Source organism: Seriola aureovittata, chromosome 7, assembly GCF_021018895.1.
Source record: "Seriola aureovittata isolate HTS-2021-v1 ecotype China chromosome 7, ASM2101889v1, whole genome shotgun sequence".
Classification (NCBI taxonomy): Eukaryota; Metazoa; Chordata; class Actinopteri; order Carangiformes; family Carangidae; genus Seriola; species Seriola aureovittata.
Window position 1 is genome coordinate 15,534,687 of NC_079370.1, and position 14,396 is coordinate 15,549,082.

The 14,396-nt window shown below is 42.3% G+C and overlaps 1 protein-coding gene across 1 annotated transcript in view; it reads right to left on the bottom strand.

Annotated features, from left to right (window-relative positions):
• Positions 1-116: 116 nt before the first annotated feature.
• The window catches only part of nphs1 (NPHS1 adhesion molecule, nephrin), a 38,508-nt gene continuing 24,228 nt past the window's right edge, over positions 117-14,396 (bottom strand). The window contains exons 16-30 of the mRNA XM_056380724.1: positions 13,643-13,783; positions 12,931-13,071; positions 11,312-11,433; positions 10,539-10,698; positions 10,227-10,383; positions 9,692-9,843; positions 6,193-6,304; positions 5,923-6,104; positions 5,744-5,794; positions 5,293-5,415; positions 4,674-4,722; positions 4,203-4,335; positions 3,217-3,295; positions 2,877-3,043; positions 117-2,739 (exon numbers count right to left, since the gene is read on the bottom strand). Of these exons, the coding sequence (XP_056236699.1) occupies positions 2,650-2,739; positions 2,877-3,043; positions 3,217-3,295; positions 4,203-4,335; positions 4,674-4,722; positions 5,293-5,415; positions 5,744-5,794; positions 5,923-6,104; positions 6,193-6,304; positions 9,692-9,843; positions 10,227-10,383; positions 10,539-10,698; positions 11,312-11,433; positions 12,931-13,071; positions 13,643-13,783 (1,859 nt within the window). The 3' untranslated portion in view covers positions 117-2,649. The remainder of the gene's footprint in view (positions 2,740-2,876; positions 3,044-3,216; positions 3,296-4,202; positions 4,336-4,673; positions 4,723-5,292; positions 5,416-5,743; positions 5,795-5,922; positions 6,105-6,192; positions 6,305-9,691; positions 9,844-10,226; positions 10,384-10,538; positions 10,699-11,311; positions 11,434-12,930; positions 13,072-13,642; positions 13,784-14,396) is intronic.

Sequence of the window (14,396 nt, forward strand, 5' to 3'; positions counted from 1 at the left end):
ATTGACAGGGTTTGCAGAAATTTGAGTTAAATTTGAGTTAGCTCCCCACTGATACCCCAACCGGTTAAAATGATAAAATAGGATTATTCAATCTCATATTTGTTGTTTTTTTTAAAAAAAAAAAAAAGAAAAACATTCAGTCGAGGAATAAAATAGATGTGAAAACCCTCCTAGAGCTGAGGTAATTAAAGTCTCTTATTTGTTTCTCTTTTGACATAATTGCACACTCATGCAGCCTGTGTGTTCGAGCTCCCTTGAGATTCTTCTGAACGCAACACATCAAAATGTTCATGAGGCAATTGAGGAAAAATAGAAGTTGACATACAGTATTGAGCTGTCAAGCCTTCAGTTTAGCAGATTACCGTTCCTGCCTGAGCTGAAACGATGCATCATGAACAGGCTCTGGTATGAACACGGCGGTCAGCTTGACAGGAACTTAAACAATTGTTCAGTAATGAGACAAACATACCTTGACAGCTCATGATGGAGAATAGTGAGCCTAACTGAGGGAACGCAGCTTGGTGAAACATGGAGATTTATCTCCAGGCAGGCAGGCCCCATTGAGGAAACAGAATTTTGTAGGATGTAAATAAAATGTGTGGACCATAACAACTTCATCAGAATTTAATATTACCTTTCATGTACTGTAATTAAATATTTCCAAAGCAGTAATAACACTATAAAGAGTGATGGCGTGTGAACCTTGGTCCAGCAACTCACACCTCACCGCATGTTCAACGAAAAAATGATTATTATATTTCTATAAATAGAACAATAAATGAAGAATATTATATGTGTATCTCACTGGACTGGATGTTGTTAGTGCTGAGTTTAATGTGTGTGCATGTGTATACTCATGAGAGCGATGTCAGGAATCTTGCTTGAGGGAAAAGCAGAAGCTGCAAGCAGAAGCAGAGTGCATGCACATCTGCTCTGTGTAAGGATATAATAAGAGCGTAGTTGCTGCTTGTGTATATTACCAGATAGCAGGAAGCTAAAAGAACCATGGAAACTTTGAGGAAGTTTCTAATATCAGCGCACTAAACATGAAAAAGATGAAGTTACACAAATACACAGGGAACACAAACCCTGTTATCATGATACAGGAACACGATTCTGTATGTTCTCAAGCTGGCATGTGAATGACAGCATCAGTCTGCAGTTTAAAATTGCACATCATCAATAGATATGCACTGGTCAGATATATATATAAATATATACTGTATAGTCATGGCCTTGAGGCTCTGTAATAACATGTCTGAATAAATAAGGCTGGCTGAATCTGTAACAGGTTTTCAAAACTCTTCTTAGAAAGTCCTTTTATCAGAAAGCTTATGTTGATTTCAGTTTAGTTCGCCTGAAATATCTCAACAACTACAGGATAGATTGATACGTACTTTTGTACAGACATTCATGCCCCATTCAGCCCCTGTAAATGCTTAGTCTCATTTACTTTACTTAAATTGTGTTTTTATTTATGTCATCTTAATGGAATTGGTATTATATAATTTGCTTTCTATTCTGTAAGATTTTACCTTTGGTTTTATTATTTGTCAGTTTAAATTTGTTGCCTTGTGTAAATCATCGTTGGTTGTGAAAAGTGCTCTACAAATAAAGATGATGACTGCTATCATTGTATAGGCTGTGCAGTAAAAGCGTACAGTGAACTGTTTTCCTTGAACTACAATTTGAACAATAATGAAGACCAAAGAAAAGGAGAGGAGATTTTTTTCTGTGGCAGTAACCATAGCTGCAGCTTAGCCTAACCCTCTCATCCTGTCTCTATCTCCCTTTGACTGCCCACAGTCAGTGAGACAAATTCTCTGTACGGCTTCCCCCCCTCTCACTGATGTTGTGAGCTGAACTTCAATTCGAGAGAAAACAGGATTAGAGTCTGGCCCTAGATATGGCTTTACCTCCTGAAGACATAACCATGCTAAATACCACTCAGTACAATCCTATTGTAAGGATTCCCACGGACTAACTGTGAGGTCTGAAACTCTCTATATCACACAGGGGAGGGACAGGCAACTGTTGTCAGGTTCTCATCTGGGTGCATGTAGGAAAATGCTGACGTCGGACGGGTCAAAAAGGATTGTGCCATGAATCTTTGCTGCTTCTGCCCCAGTGCCAGCCACAGCGATGTCGGTCCATTTTTTTGTCTCTGGCTAACTGATTCATGTCTAACTGCAGGCCAAAGCAGGGACGGGGCTGTGGGTAATGACCAGGACTTGGCTCCGAGAAAGAGGTTAAAGGTGAAAGGACAAAGCGAGGTCCAGGGAGGAGGAGGAGGATGGAGTAAGATCGCAGCGGGAGAAGAAAATAAGCTGGATTGCCTGAGGTTATTGAGGTTATTGAGTCTTTCAAATCATTTTTTTTATCATATTATTCTGCCATCCTACTTTGCTTCTGTTCAGCTTGTTCAGTTTGCCGTACTTTACCATTGGTGAACTCAATCCTTTGAGGAAAACGTTCACAATATACACACTGAAATTTCAAAACGCAATTCTAGCTCTATTCTACTCCTGAACAGGACAGGTTCATTCAAAATGGCTTGAGAGATACCATTCAAAAGGAATAAAATAAATAACTTTTTTGCATTGAGTCACAAGCCCTGTCTTAGCGTTTGTTTGGTCTGACCTTCTCATTCTAGACTAACTCGCCTCGCAGTTCAAAGGGAAGGTCAGAATCTCTCTGCTGTTGCCGAACATCCACGAAGTCCCTCACTCTCTCAGTACCCTGCTGAGACACAGTTTTTCATCTCAGTTACTATTGTACACATGATAAAGCTGAAGTTACTTTTCAGCCGATTGATGATATTAACAAATGTGTGAAACAGGAGTCACCATCAAAGGTTGGGGGTTTTGTTTACAGACCTGAAGGAAGGTTGGTGGTCTGGAGCTGCTCCTTTGATGAAGTAATCTGTGGTCAAACAAGGACGGAGGGGAAGGAAGAGATGAAGCCTGGATGTTCTGGTACAGACCCCGGTCTCTTACATCTTCATACAAGTGGCAGTGAGAGTCAACAGGGAGGTGGGTGATACCTTGAAGAGCACGTGAAAACACAGAAACACAGAAACCTTTAAATAGGGAGAAATTATTTTACAATGTTTCAGATTTCATATACTCAAATACCATATTGAATTGACGTCACACTTCCTGTTGGCTGATTACTGTTGCATTGTTTACTTTATTCTTAAGTATTTTTATATCTCACCAGGCCTGAGTATTTCCTCCGCGTGTGGACTGAGAGGCGGCATGTATCCACCGGTGGGGTAATAATAATGGGAACTTTCCTAGAATTAGCCAAAGAGAAGAGATAGCATCAGATCCACTTTGACCTAAAGGAACTTCAGTTAAACAACAATTCCACATGTTTACTCCAGAGCAGAGTGGTTTGCGGTGAATTATTGGAGGGTCCAATGTGGATAGGTTTGGTTTTATTTACCTCTCTTTATGTTCCCATCTCTGAGATATCTGGGCTTGATTTCTGCCTCTTCAGTTCCATTCAGGTGAACAGACTTGCCATTAATGGGGTTTGTTGTTTATAGCATGACATGTTCCTGATTTCAGTGCTGTGAGGACCACCTCCATTGTACTGGGTGGGAAATCTTACAGGCAAATATCTCAACCCTGGGCAAATCAAACCAAATCTATCAGCACTCAAGGTTAGAAACCACTGTAGGTAAATGAGAAAATATATAATTTGGTGTTTAAGAAGAATCAGCCCTTACATGTATGTACTGCTTTAAAATCAGGGATGAGATAAAGCCTTTCTCCACGGGGATTTGAGGTTTCATTATACCCCATCCTGACGACACAGTGCTATCTGTTTTCTTTTACCTCGCTCAACAGTTTCCTTCAAGGTTCAAATCCTTGCTGGCCTTTTTAAAGTACAAAATGATAATTTCTCCGAGATCAATGGCTATTTTGAATGCTAATTGTGAGGTATTGATTGATGTTCCATCTCTGCTAAAGGTTTCATTAGTTTATTTGTCCATTTTCCCTGTTATGGCTGAATTCTCGACTTCCTCTTCTGCCAGATCCCTTCATCTCCTGCCTACCCCCCCCCCCCCCCCCCATCTGTTTACTCAACCTTCTATGTGTCTCTGCTTAATTTCTCAACTGCCTTTTTCTCTTTCCCTCATCCCGCTCTTTCCTCCTCCTCATCCTCCTCCTCCTCCTCCTCTCTCCCGTTCTTACCGCTGCATAGCTCTCGTAGACATTACTGTCCGTTTCAGATCCAGACTCGATGAGGAGGGTGCGCTGGGCTGCAGTGTTGATCTTTTCTCTGCTCTCATACTTGTTGGAGTTGCTCACAGTTGACTGACTGGACCTAAATGGAGAAATCAGATTTTGTCATCTACTTGAATCATTTCCCAGCAACTCTTAATCACCAATATGAACTCACAGAGATGAAAAACACTCAGCACATGTTGCAACTTGTTACCTGCAATAGCAATGCATCATGTGGTACATACAGTATACCTGTTTATTGCAGGATTGTGGTGCAAGTTTGAAGACACTAATACAAATGGATATTGACAGAAGCTTCTTGTTTTGCCTGCCTGGCTGTTTTAGTGTCTGGGTCAGCCGATGGATCAGGTCTCAGACTTCTTAGAGTGGATTGAATGTGTGTCTATTTATTACTTCTACTGCAGGGCCTTAACTTACCCCTTGTCTTCATTCTCCTTTCCATCCAACACAGTGCCTCCCCTACCCCCTGCAGGGGGAACAGAAACGGGAGCAAAGAGGCTTAGTGTTAGGAAATTAGAACTTGTAGAGAGGAGCATCATCTCATAAGCACTGAAATTGATCAGAGCAATAAAGAGGCCAGAGCGTGAGAGTGAATGAAAGACAAGTATACTGTGAAAAATCTATGTAAAAACCAGAGGGCAGAGGAAGGTGAGGAATGGAAAATAAACGATTGAGAGGGAGAGCTTGACAGTTAAACTGAAGAACAAATAGAAAGAGACAGAAGGAGGGATAGAGGAAGGACATAAAGCTAGCAAATGAGATAAAAGATATGGATGAAACACAGAAGTGACAGCTTTGAAGGATGAATGTGGCGGAAGGTAAACTTAGAAGTGAGCAGAAGGAGAAGAGACAGGATAGATGGATAGAAAGAGGGACACGGAGAGATGAGGAGAGAGTGAGAGGCTGAGCTGACAATTGCATCATGGTTCAGAGTAATCGTTTTGGAGTTTTTGTTGAGGAATCAGGACATTATAATGACAGAAAGCGATGAAGGAAACGCTTGCACATTCGTAGATAAAGAGATGATTATGGTTACCTGTCTGGCCTTGCCTCTTTTTCCACCTCTGTCCAAAGAAGCAACCCAGTGAATTCAACAGCAGGAGGAATCCAAACACCACTGTGAGCACTATAGTCAAATATGCTGGAAGTCCTCTTTTACCTAGTTCACAAAACATTAGAAACATTAGTTCAATGCATAACAATGAAAGTTAAAGAGGAAGTAATATGGAAATTCTAGGAGATAAAAACTGACTGAGACAGACCCAACCACTCTCTCAATTGTCTTTATTGATTAAAGACTAGCAGCGGGGAAAAAGTATGGGTGGGTGCCATGACAACCGCTACTCTTGCAGAGCAAACATTAACAGCCTTGGAGGTGCATACATTAACATGATTTAGCCAAATGAAGTTAGCTGCTGTGCAAACAGCAATTTCCAACTGCCCTTAAGAGCTTTTCTTTTTTCAGAGAGTTGTGATAAAAGACTTACTCTGTGAGACTAAGTCGTCATCTGTTGGGATTTCTTCTAGTTCAGGCGTCTCTATAAGGAAAGAAAGAGACAACAACTTACATGCCACTTATGTAATCATAATAAACTTCTGTTAAATCCATTATCAGATGGTGCGGCAGAGTCTTTTCAGTGTCAAGCTGGGGTTACTCCAAACTGACCCTTGGTGGTGATGGTCAGTACTGCATTGTTGTCAGCATAGTCACTCTCTCCCATTGCATTGAGGGCATTGAGAGAGAAGTTGTAGGTGGTTACAGGCTGCAGGCCAGTGACAGTGAACATTGTTGCTCTGGGAGGAAAGACGTCCATGTACAGGTAACTGACTGACTGATCCCAGCGGTATCTGTCAACCAAAAGGCACTGTCAAGTACAATTCTTCTGACTGTGAAGGGGAATCATTCTCAAACCCACATCTTTTCTCAGCGCCTCACCTTATACGAAATCTTTGCCGCAAACCTCCACTGAAGCCAGGGATCCACTCCAGAGTAACTGAGTCATGGGTAACACTGACTTGACAAAACGAGGAGGGAGGATCTGGTTGACCTGAGGGCGAAAGAAAAGAGGAAAAGTGGAAAAAGCAAATGTGGTCTTGACTTTGTGCGAGAGCAGAACACCTTCACTCGACAGGTGGCTATTTGAAAAGGCTTTAGGTGCAAAGAAATTGAGATGTGTGCCATGAGACAGTCAAGTGATTATATCTGTTGTCTTTGAAATAACACACAGGGCTCTGCTGGCCTATAGGACTGTGACTCCCCGATGGCTCCCCTCTCTGTGATGGGATTTTGATACTATAGACAATGTTACAAAAAGAGAGAGTGGGGCTGACGTTGTTCTTGATAGAAACAGAAGAAACATGTTTTGACATATTATTTCCCACTTTTCCAACTGGTCACTTTTTTTCTCCAATGCAAGTGGGCGTCTTTAAAATCCTGTCCTATTTAAATGTATTGCATATGAACAGTCTTTTTGTTTTTCACAATAGGATGATTTTGTGAAGTTGTTCTCATCATGATATCTAAACAATGTGTTAGAAGAGGCAGCAGTAAGTATTTCTCTCGGATTTCATTTGACATTTATTTGTGGGTGGAAATATACAACACTATTTTTAGGTACAACAGTATTTTAAGTGCAGTAAATTTAATGAAGGAATCTTGCAACAACTGCTGACTGTAAATAATGAAAAACAGTGAATAAAATTAAATCAGGGAGAATATATGATCACTATAGGAAAAAACTTGTCAGTGAGCATCCAAAGCCTCTTTGTTTTTTTAACAGTTCATCTCTTCTTAATCACAGTTTATTCCTCAGGCTTCCAAAGAACATCTTTTTGACAGCAACAGCTTTGCATTTTTTAACAGTGTGTCACTCTTTATCTGCTTTTTCTTAAGGTTGTACTTGTACTTGCTGTATGGATGATCGGGAAACACGGGCAAAGCTACGGCTGATCCCTCTCAGAACAAAGTGGCTGATTTGTCCAATTTATCCAACCAAAGTCGTGCAATGTAGAATGAAGCCTCTTGATTATTATCAATATTTTGAACAAAGATCAAAGGACGCTAACCAGGCCTTGAGACTGACAAGAGGCACTGCTTCAGTCAGGCTAGTGAAGGGAAAGTGGATTATTTTGCATTTGGAGCATGGAAAAAAAAAAAGAAGGGTGGTTTTAGGGGCAGAGGCAGAGATAGTCAAGGAAGGAGAAGGAGGAGAGATAGTTGAGCAGCTACATTAGAAAAGGATGCTCTACTCGTTTTTGGCTCCAGGCTGCAGCCCAGTTTGCAGAGTAAATAATTCCCACTATCAGCTCCACTCCTAAGATTCCAGGGCAAAGAGGTCAGCCTTATTTGGATCTTGTCTCCTTCAATTCCAAAAAGCACCATGCTAAGAAAAGGGAAAACTCTATCTTCCTCTTGGGCTCTAAAATGATAAGGAAGCATATAAAATTTATTATCACTGCGTCAGATTAATTATGAATATTCACAGCACTGAAAAAATGACTGGGGAAAACAGGGCCAATATTGGATTGTATTTTATGGTTTTTATAGTAAACATTAAATGTACCCAATGATGGCTGTGGGCCTTTGCTGAGAGCAGGGCTGTGTTGATAATGGTGGTGGTGCATGGATACGCTGGTAGCTTAGAGGCAGAAAAGTCTGAACACGCTGGGAGAGCAAAGCACATCACTGCAGCATTATCTGAGGGAGAAGTGAAATACTGCTACGGGCCCAATGATAAGGTAGCGATAGAGCAACGGAATAAGTCCCTTAAAGGGCTGACACTCAGGAGCAACAACTCTCTCCAGTTTACAGAGTTCTGCATGTTCCATGGCCCTCCCACACTATTGTAATGTTGCTGGAAAAGGCTGATAAACCTTGGACAAGGCAGCACAGACACAATTATTTTGAGATGCTGCCAAATTAGAACCAAAGGAAAAAAAATGTGCTCCACTGCCAAGTACGTGATATGCATAATCCCTACACATTGTGTGCCCTAACCACTGACTTTGATCATTTGCCACTCATTTAAAGCTGCCTTAGGTGAGTTTTGACCACTAGGGGGGAAAACAACTCTAATAACAACTGATAGCAACACAGGCCTAGTATAGAGTGCTGCAGGAACGAGTCTAAAGCCTAAAAATAGGTTAGATGTCTTAGATGCCTGAAACAAGCGCCGTGGTTAACAGGAGCTCAAGACATGTTCATGTTTTATTCTATCACATGAAATATATCAGTAAATACCACACTTGTGATTTTTAAACTTTTCATGTCTTAAAAAGGCTGGTTGCTAACAAGTGCCTAAATGAGACTGCAGAGCTTGTCGGAGACATTTAACATCATCATGCTGAACACAAAAACCAATCTACTCACAAGTCTGCTTTTACAGTCTTGTTGTGTTAATACTCTCGGCCTTGTAAACTATTACTAACTTTCTAAGAGGAAAGGCTTTTGTAAAAGAGGTAAGAGCTAAATCAAGGTACAAGTTGGAAGCTTGCGCTGAAGTTATGCTACTGTGGTGGGGTTTGTACCTTTTTGAATCTGGCTACTATATTTAGGCTTTAAAAATCATAAAATTGCTGTTAATTTGTGAAGATTATCTTGCTGAACAAAATGTGTAAGAATCATGAACTATTGTTCGCCACAGATCTTTTTTCTGCCATAATCCAAAAGCCAGGGGAGGGGACCGGGGTGATGCTAACAAATATATGTCATCCCTGTAACGCTCTAAGGTGTTGGTTTATTGAGTTGCTTCAACAAATAATTTCCTACACATTGAGCAGGCACAGACACTAAGGCAAGTGAGCACCCAATTTACATCTGACTTTCAGCTCTGGTTTAGTCCACTGACTCTGGATGCTTGACTTTCTTCACAATCCACCTAAGGTACTGTGCGCACTCTGCTTGCCGCCTGGAAACAGCTGCTAAAGGTCTTTAGATTGGGGTCAATGTGTTGATGGGAACAGTGAGACTGAACCACATAAACTATGTGTTGACAAGATAACCAAAATTAAATAGCTAAAAGCTGTGATAGCTTTGTGGAGCTGCAGAGTTGGATGTCTTTTCTTAGTGATTTCTCAGTATCAGCAAATTATTCATAAATTCAGTTGAAAAAAAAAACAAAACATATTTTTAATGTCCAAAGAAAACCTCTCTCCATATTTGGTGCTTTTGAAACTCAGCTGAAGGATCAAGTACGTCCTTATGAAATGAAAACGGTCTCCTACATCTGAAGCTAAATGAACCATTTAAGACGTTATTATCTAAAAAATGCTACAAAACTGAAACAGAGTTGGTTTTTGTCACTCATGGAATTCTGGAAATACATGGTTTTAGCAGGGTACTGACAAAGCAATGCTGTATAAAGAGCCTCAGTCACCCAAGGACACAAACTCACCCACACACACACACACACACACACACAAATGTACATAAATACTTGTGCTGACGAGCTGGATGTCGAGCTTGTCTTCCCCAAGTGAGTTGCGAGCAGTGCAGCTGAAGACAGCATAGTCCTGAGATGCGCTCACATTTACTACTCGAACTATGCTGGTGTGGAAGGAGCCCTCCCTCATGGTCTGCTCCTCATACCTGCAGCACATGCGCGCGCACACACACACACACACACACACACACACACACACACACACACACATAAAGAGAGATAAATCCTGAGCAGGAGACAGCAGGGATTGTGATGTCCTGCAGATTGCACTAAGTCACCCAATTTCACACATCAAAGAGGCATTAAACAGGTATTTGCATAGTGAAAAGCAAAGTATAAAATGCACTAAATCCGGATTTAGTGGTGAAACAGCAAGAAATAGCAAAAGAATATATTATATTAGGTTGGAACCTAATCTAATAGTGAGGACTCATCAATATGTCACCAAATGCTGACATTAGCACCTAGCTTAATAGTGAACATAATTGCAAGAGAAGATTGTAAAATAGAATAATGTCTACTGTCAGACCTTGGGTTTGCAAAGTCCATGCCTACACTGTTTTTTTCCCAGGAGAAGTCGACACGAGGAATACCCTCTGCCTGACACACGACCTCAGCTGTAGTGGTGCCGTCCCCTCTACTTGCTACCTTCCTCCATTGGGCTCCTTTCTGAAGCTCTGGTTTGACTACACAAGACAAGACAAGATGGACATCAAGGTTATTCATGGAGAGACTGTGTGCACATGTATTTATTGATGCAAAAACATGTATGTTCCCACAAATAAACCTCCATGTATGTTTTGTTCCCCTCTGACACTGAGAATAAATATTATAAGCTTACATTGCACTACCAGCTGCACATCTACGCTGGCAGGGGGTGCTATGCCATTATTGGCTGTGCACTGGTAAAGACCAGCATGAGCCCGAGTCACATCATGGATAGTCAGAAGGCCTGATTCGTCTTCCTGCGTCTCCTCTCCCATCTCCACCTCCCCTTCTCCCTGTGGAAGACAGAGTGAGGGGGAATAAGCGGAGGACAGCAGCCATCCCTCAAAACATACTCCCCCTCCTCCTGGTTGAGGGCTGGAGTTTTGGGGCTGTTCGAGAGCAAGACAGGTAGACAGTGAGGGAGAGTTGCGCCCCGGAAACCATCGGGGCTTGAGATGGAGATGGGAAGGGCATCGGGGGAACAGGCTCTGAGGACAGAGAAGGATAATGCCAAGGGTTGGAGAGCCACAGGGAAGGAGAAAAGGAGGGGCTGTGCAGGTTGAAAGCGGGACACACAGTATTGCCAGGGGGTGGGTTAGACCGGAGAAGGCATCAGTAGATACAGAGACCACGTCGCATTGACGAATGTGCCCTTTAGTCACGCAGCAGTAATGAAAGCTATTTTTCTGGATTTGGGCTGAGTGTAGAGCAGGAGGAGGTGGGGTGGAAGGATAGTTAGAGCCAATGAAATATGGTGCATCTGTGCACTTAGAAAGGCCAGTGATAAACGGTAAGAACAGATAAAATAATAGAAAGGAAGCCAGATAAAGGAAATATAATTCAGGGGATGATTGTGTTTCTTTGTGTATATATACATATGTGTGTGTGTGTGTGTGCAGCTCTCACCAGCCATTTCCAAGAGAACATGTCAGCTACAATTGGGTTGGCATCTGCCACACATATCAGGTCTGCTGTTCCCCCCATGTTCACAAACACAGGGTCTTTCTCTGCCTTGACAGCGGGAGCATCTGAGAGTAAGAAAAGGGGACAAAGCTAAGGCAGGAACAAAGGTTAATATACCAACCTGGGGCAAATCAGTTGCCAACCCATTAAACAGGTTTGCCGCATCACTATAATTACTTTTACAATGTTTTGCCTTTGAACTTTTCCATAACCCCATCTTCACTGGCCTCTCTAAGATACAATGCCATTAGCTCTCTATATGTTGAGGCAAAATAGATGCTTTTACATCCAACCCAAGATTTGGACATTTGACCCATAAGTCCCTCCTTTGACACCCCCCCCTCCCCTCATTGCTCTCTTCCTCCAACTGTTCATCGAATCATCTCTTTCCCAACTGCATGGTTGCTGTTCTTGTCTTTGTTCCCCTCTACCTCAGGGGCTTTTTATACCTCTCATGGGTGCCATGTACTTGCAAGAATGAGGCCATTAGTGCCTACTTGTCTAAACCTATGTTCACTCTAGAAGAACAGTAGTGGGAAACAGTAGAGAGACACAAACCTCTGACTTGGTGGGATCCACCCATGTTGGCCCGCTAACCAAGACCGACATTGTTAAGTGGGCTACACCGCCACCCATAAAAGCTACTACAATTCTCCATACATAATGAATATCTACAACTGTCAAGTCCAGTCATATCAGAGCGGCAGAATCCATTAGGCGTGTACCATGGGCTTTGGTGAAAGAGCAGACCTACATTTTCAACGCCTCCATTATTAAATCATCAATATCGGGGCAGAGGGCCTAGAGCTCGAGGCTGGGCCTGGGGCAGCAGTGGAGGTGCATGGCCTTGCATGGAGGCCTAATGAATGAGGCATGTTTGCTGGGTAGCTGCTGAAAGTCAATGTTGTTGTCTTGGTGTGTCAGTGTGTGAGGATGCACTGACACTGATACTTAGCAGCTTTGGACACGTTCAAAAACATGCGGTTAGCAGGCCACAGATTCAGATCCAATGCACAACATTGACATTTATTGTCAAGAAAAATTCTACTCGTTCTCTGTATTTAAAGACTGACTGGTTGACTGGTCACCCTCGGGGCCTACAGGTATACATGTTAAAACATGAAGAAGATTCATTATAAATGGATTAAAGTTAAAAAAAAAATGTGACTATAAAAAGTACCATTTCTACATTTTCTCTCTTGTTCTCTAATTTCCATTTCTTTTTCTGTCTTCTTTGAGTATTTTATTCAATCCCTGCAAACTATTGTACACTATCAAACTAATTTTCAAATGTAACTCTAAAAGATTATCGAAGCACAGGAAAAAATGACAGTGCAGCTGCCACTTGAGTCATCTTTAACTTGGGCAAAGTGATCTACAACTATGGGTATTGAAATTCTTTATTTGTACTAAAAAAAAAATTAAATGGTTACAATAAATTTGTTTTCATGATCACAAAGAATACCACATTCAACATGAAGCGCAGGGTACCCAGGTAACCTGACAAAATCAGAGCATGTGTGTGGGAGGAAAGATGCATGTGTCTGTGTGCAGGATCTTACACTGAACATCCAGCATGATGGAGATTTGGCTGACACCCTCAGAATTTGAACACGTGACAGAGTAAACTCCGGCATCTTTCCTCGTCACATTCTTGATCTCCAGCGTGTACTCATCCGACCAGTGGTAGTGCGGGTACCCCTCTTTACAAAAACACACACAAACACACACACAGAGACACATGCGCACACATGCAAACCAATGGTAAATTAAGTATTCATTACACGCCCATCAACCGCATGTCCTCTGGCCACCGGTCTCTAAGTGACATCTAATCCTGCATTATTGATTGGCCTGGCTGGATTCCCACATCACGCCAACAATAGGTGGCGTTGGAGACACCTTCTGTACCACAGCACTCAAAATGTAATAGGTGGGTTTCTACATTCAAGATACAGTCATTTTATGATGGGGTCGGTGTATGATGAAGCTAAAAGAGTTAACAGAGAAAGAGAGTGGGTGCAGCAGGGCCCTGATGACACCGGCCTGGAGGAGAAGCCAGGTTTAGAACCATTGTGTTGTATTCAGGGAGACAGCAATCCTCATTTAGACTGCATACATTAGAGCCATAATGAGAATCACATTTGGCAGGGTCCCATGCTGGCTAACCTGCCATGTTTTATTCAGACCCTGAATGGCAGAGCTGAGTGCTTACTTGCTGGCTCAGCTCAACTAGGACCTGGTTTATAGAGCCATCACATAGCCCTGGATCACCTTTGACCAGCTCCTCCTTGCGGTGCAGCCAAATGCAGGAGACCTCCTCTGGGTTAGCTGAGACCAGCAGTGGGATGGTTGCCATGTCATCCTCCACCACCTGGACCTGCGTTGGCTGGTGAGGGCTGAACTCTGGTGGGTCTAACACAGAAACAGCAAACAAATACAGCTACAGTACGTTGGATTTACACCAAAAATACATGAGCACAGGCACGGATACAAACTCAGGCCCACAGATTGACAAGAAACAGCAAGAACGAGCTCAAAAACACACAAAACATGTTGAGCATGAAAGAAGTAAGAGACACTAATGAGAGTCAAACCAGTAGAAAGTCGACATCCCACCAATAATTCTAGATCTAACTAACTTCACACGCTCAGGCGACAGGGGAGTAAGGCAATGCGGGAGGGAGAGGGACAGGCATTAAAACGACGAGTGACAGTACTGTTGTCCAACTGCAGCTCCGCACAAACACACAGTGACATTCCTTCATGCTCATACACAGTACCAAGCTTTGAAACAGTGGCTGGCTGCTGCCTGTGAAATGGCATCAAAGGCAAACATGGCCATGCAGCAAAGCAAATGCACAATTAGGACACACTGCCGCAGAGCTCAACGGACCCACAAATCACAACAAAGGTTTCCAGTAAACAAAGAAACACACACATACTGTACGCTGGCAATTCTGTGCAAAAGGACCCAAAGCAAAGCAGCTTTCATCCACAGCATTATAGATCATCATTATGCATCGTT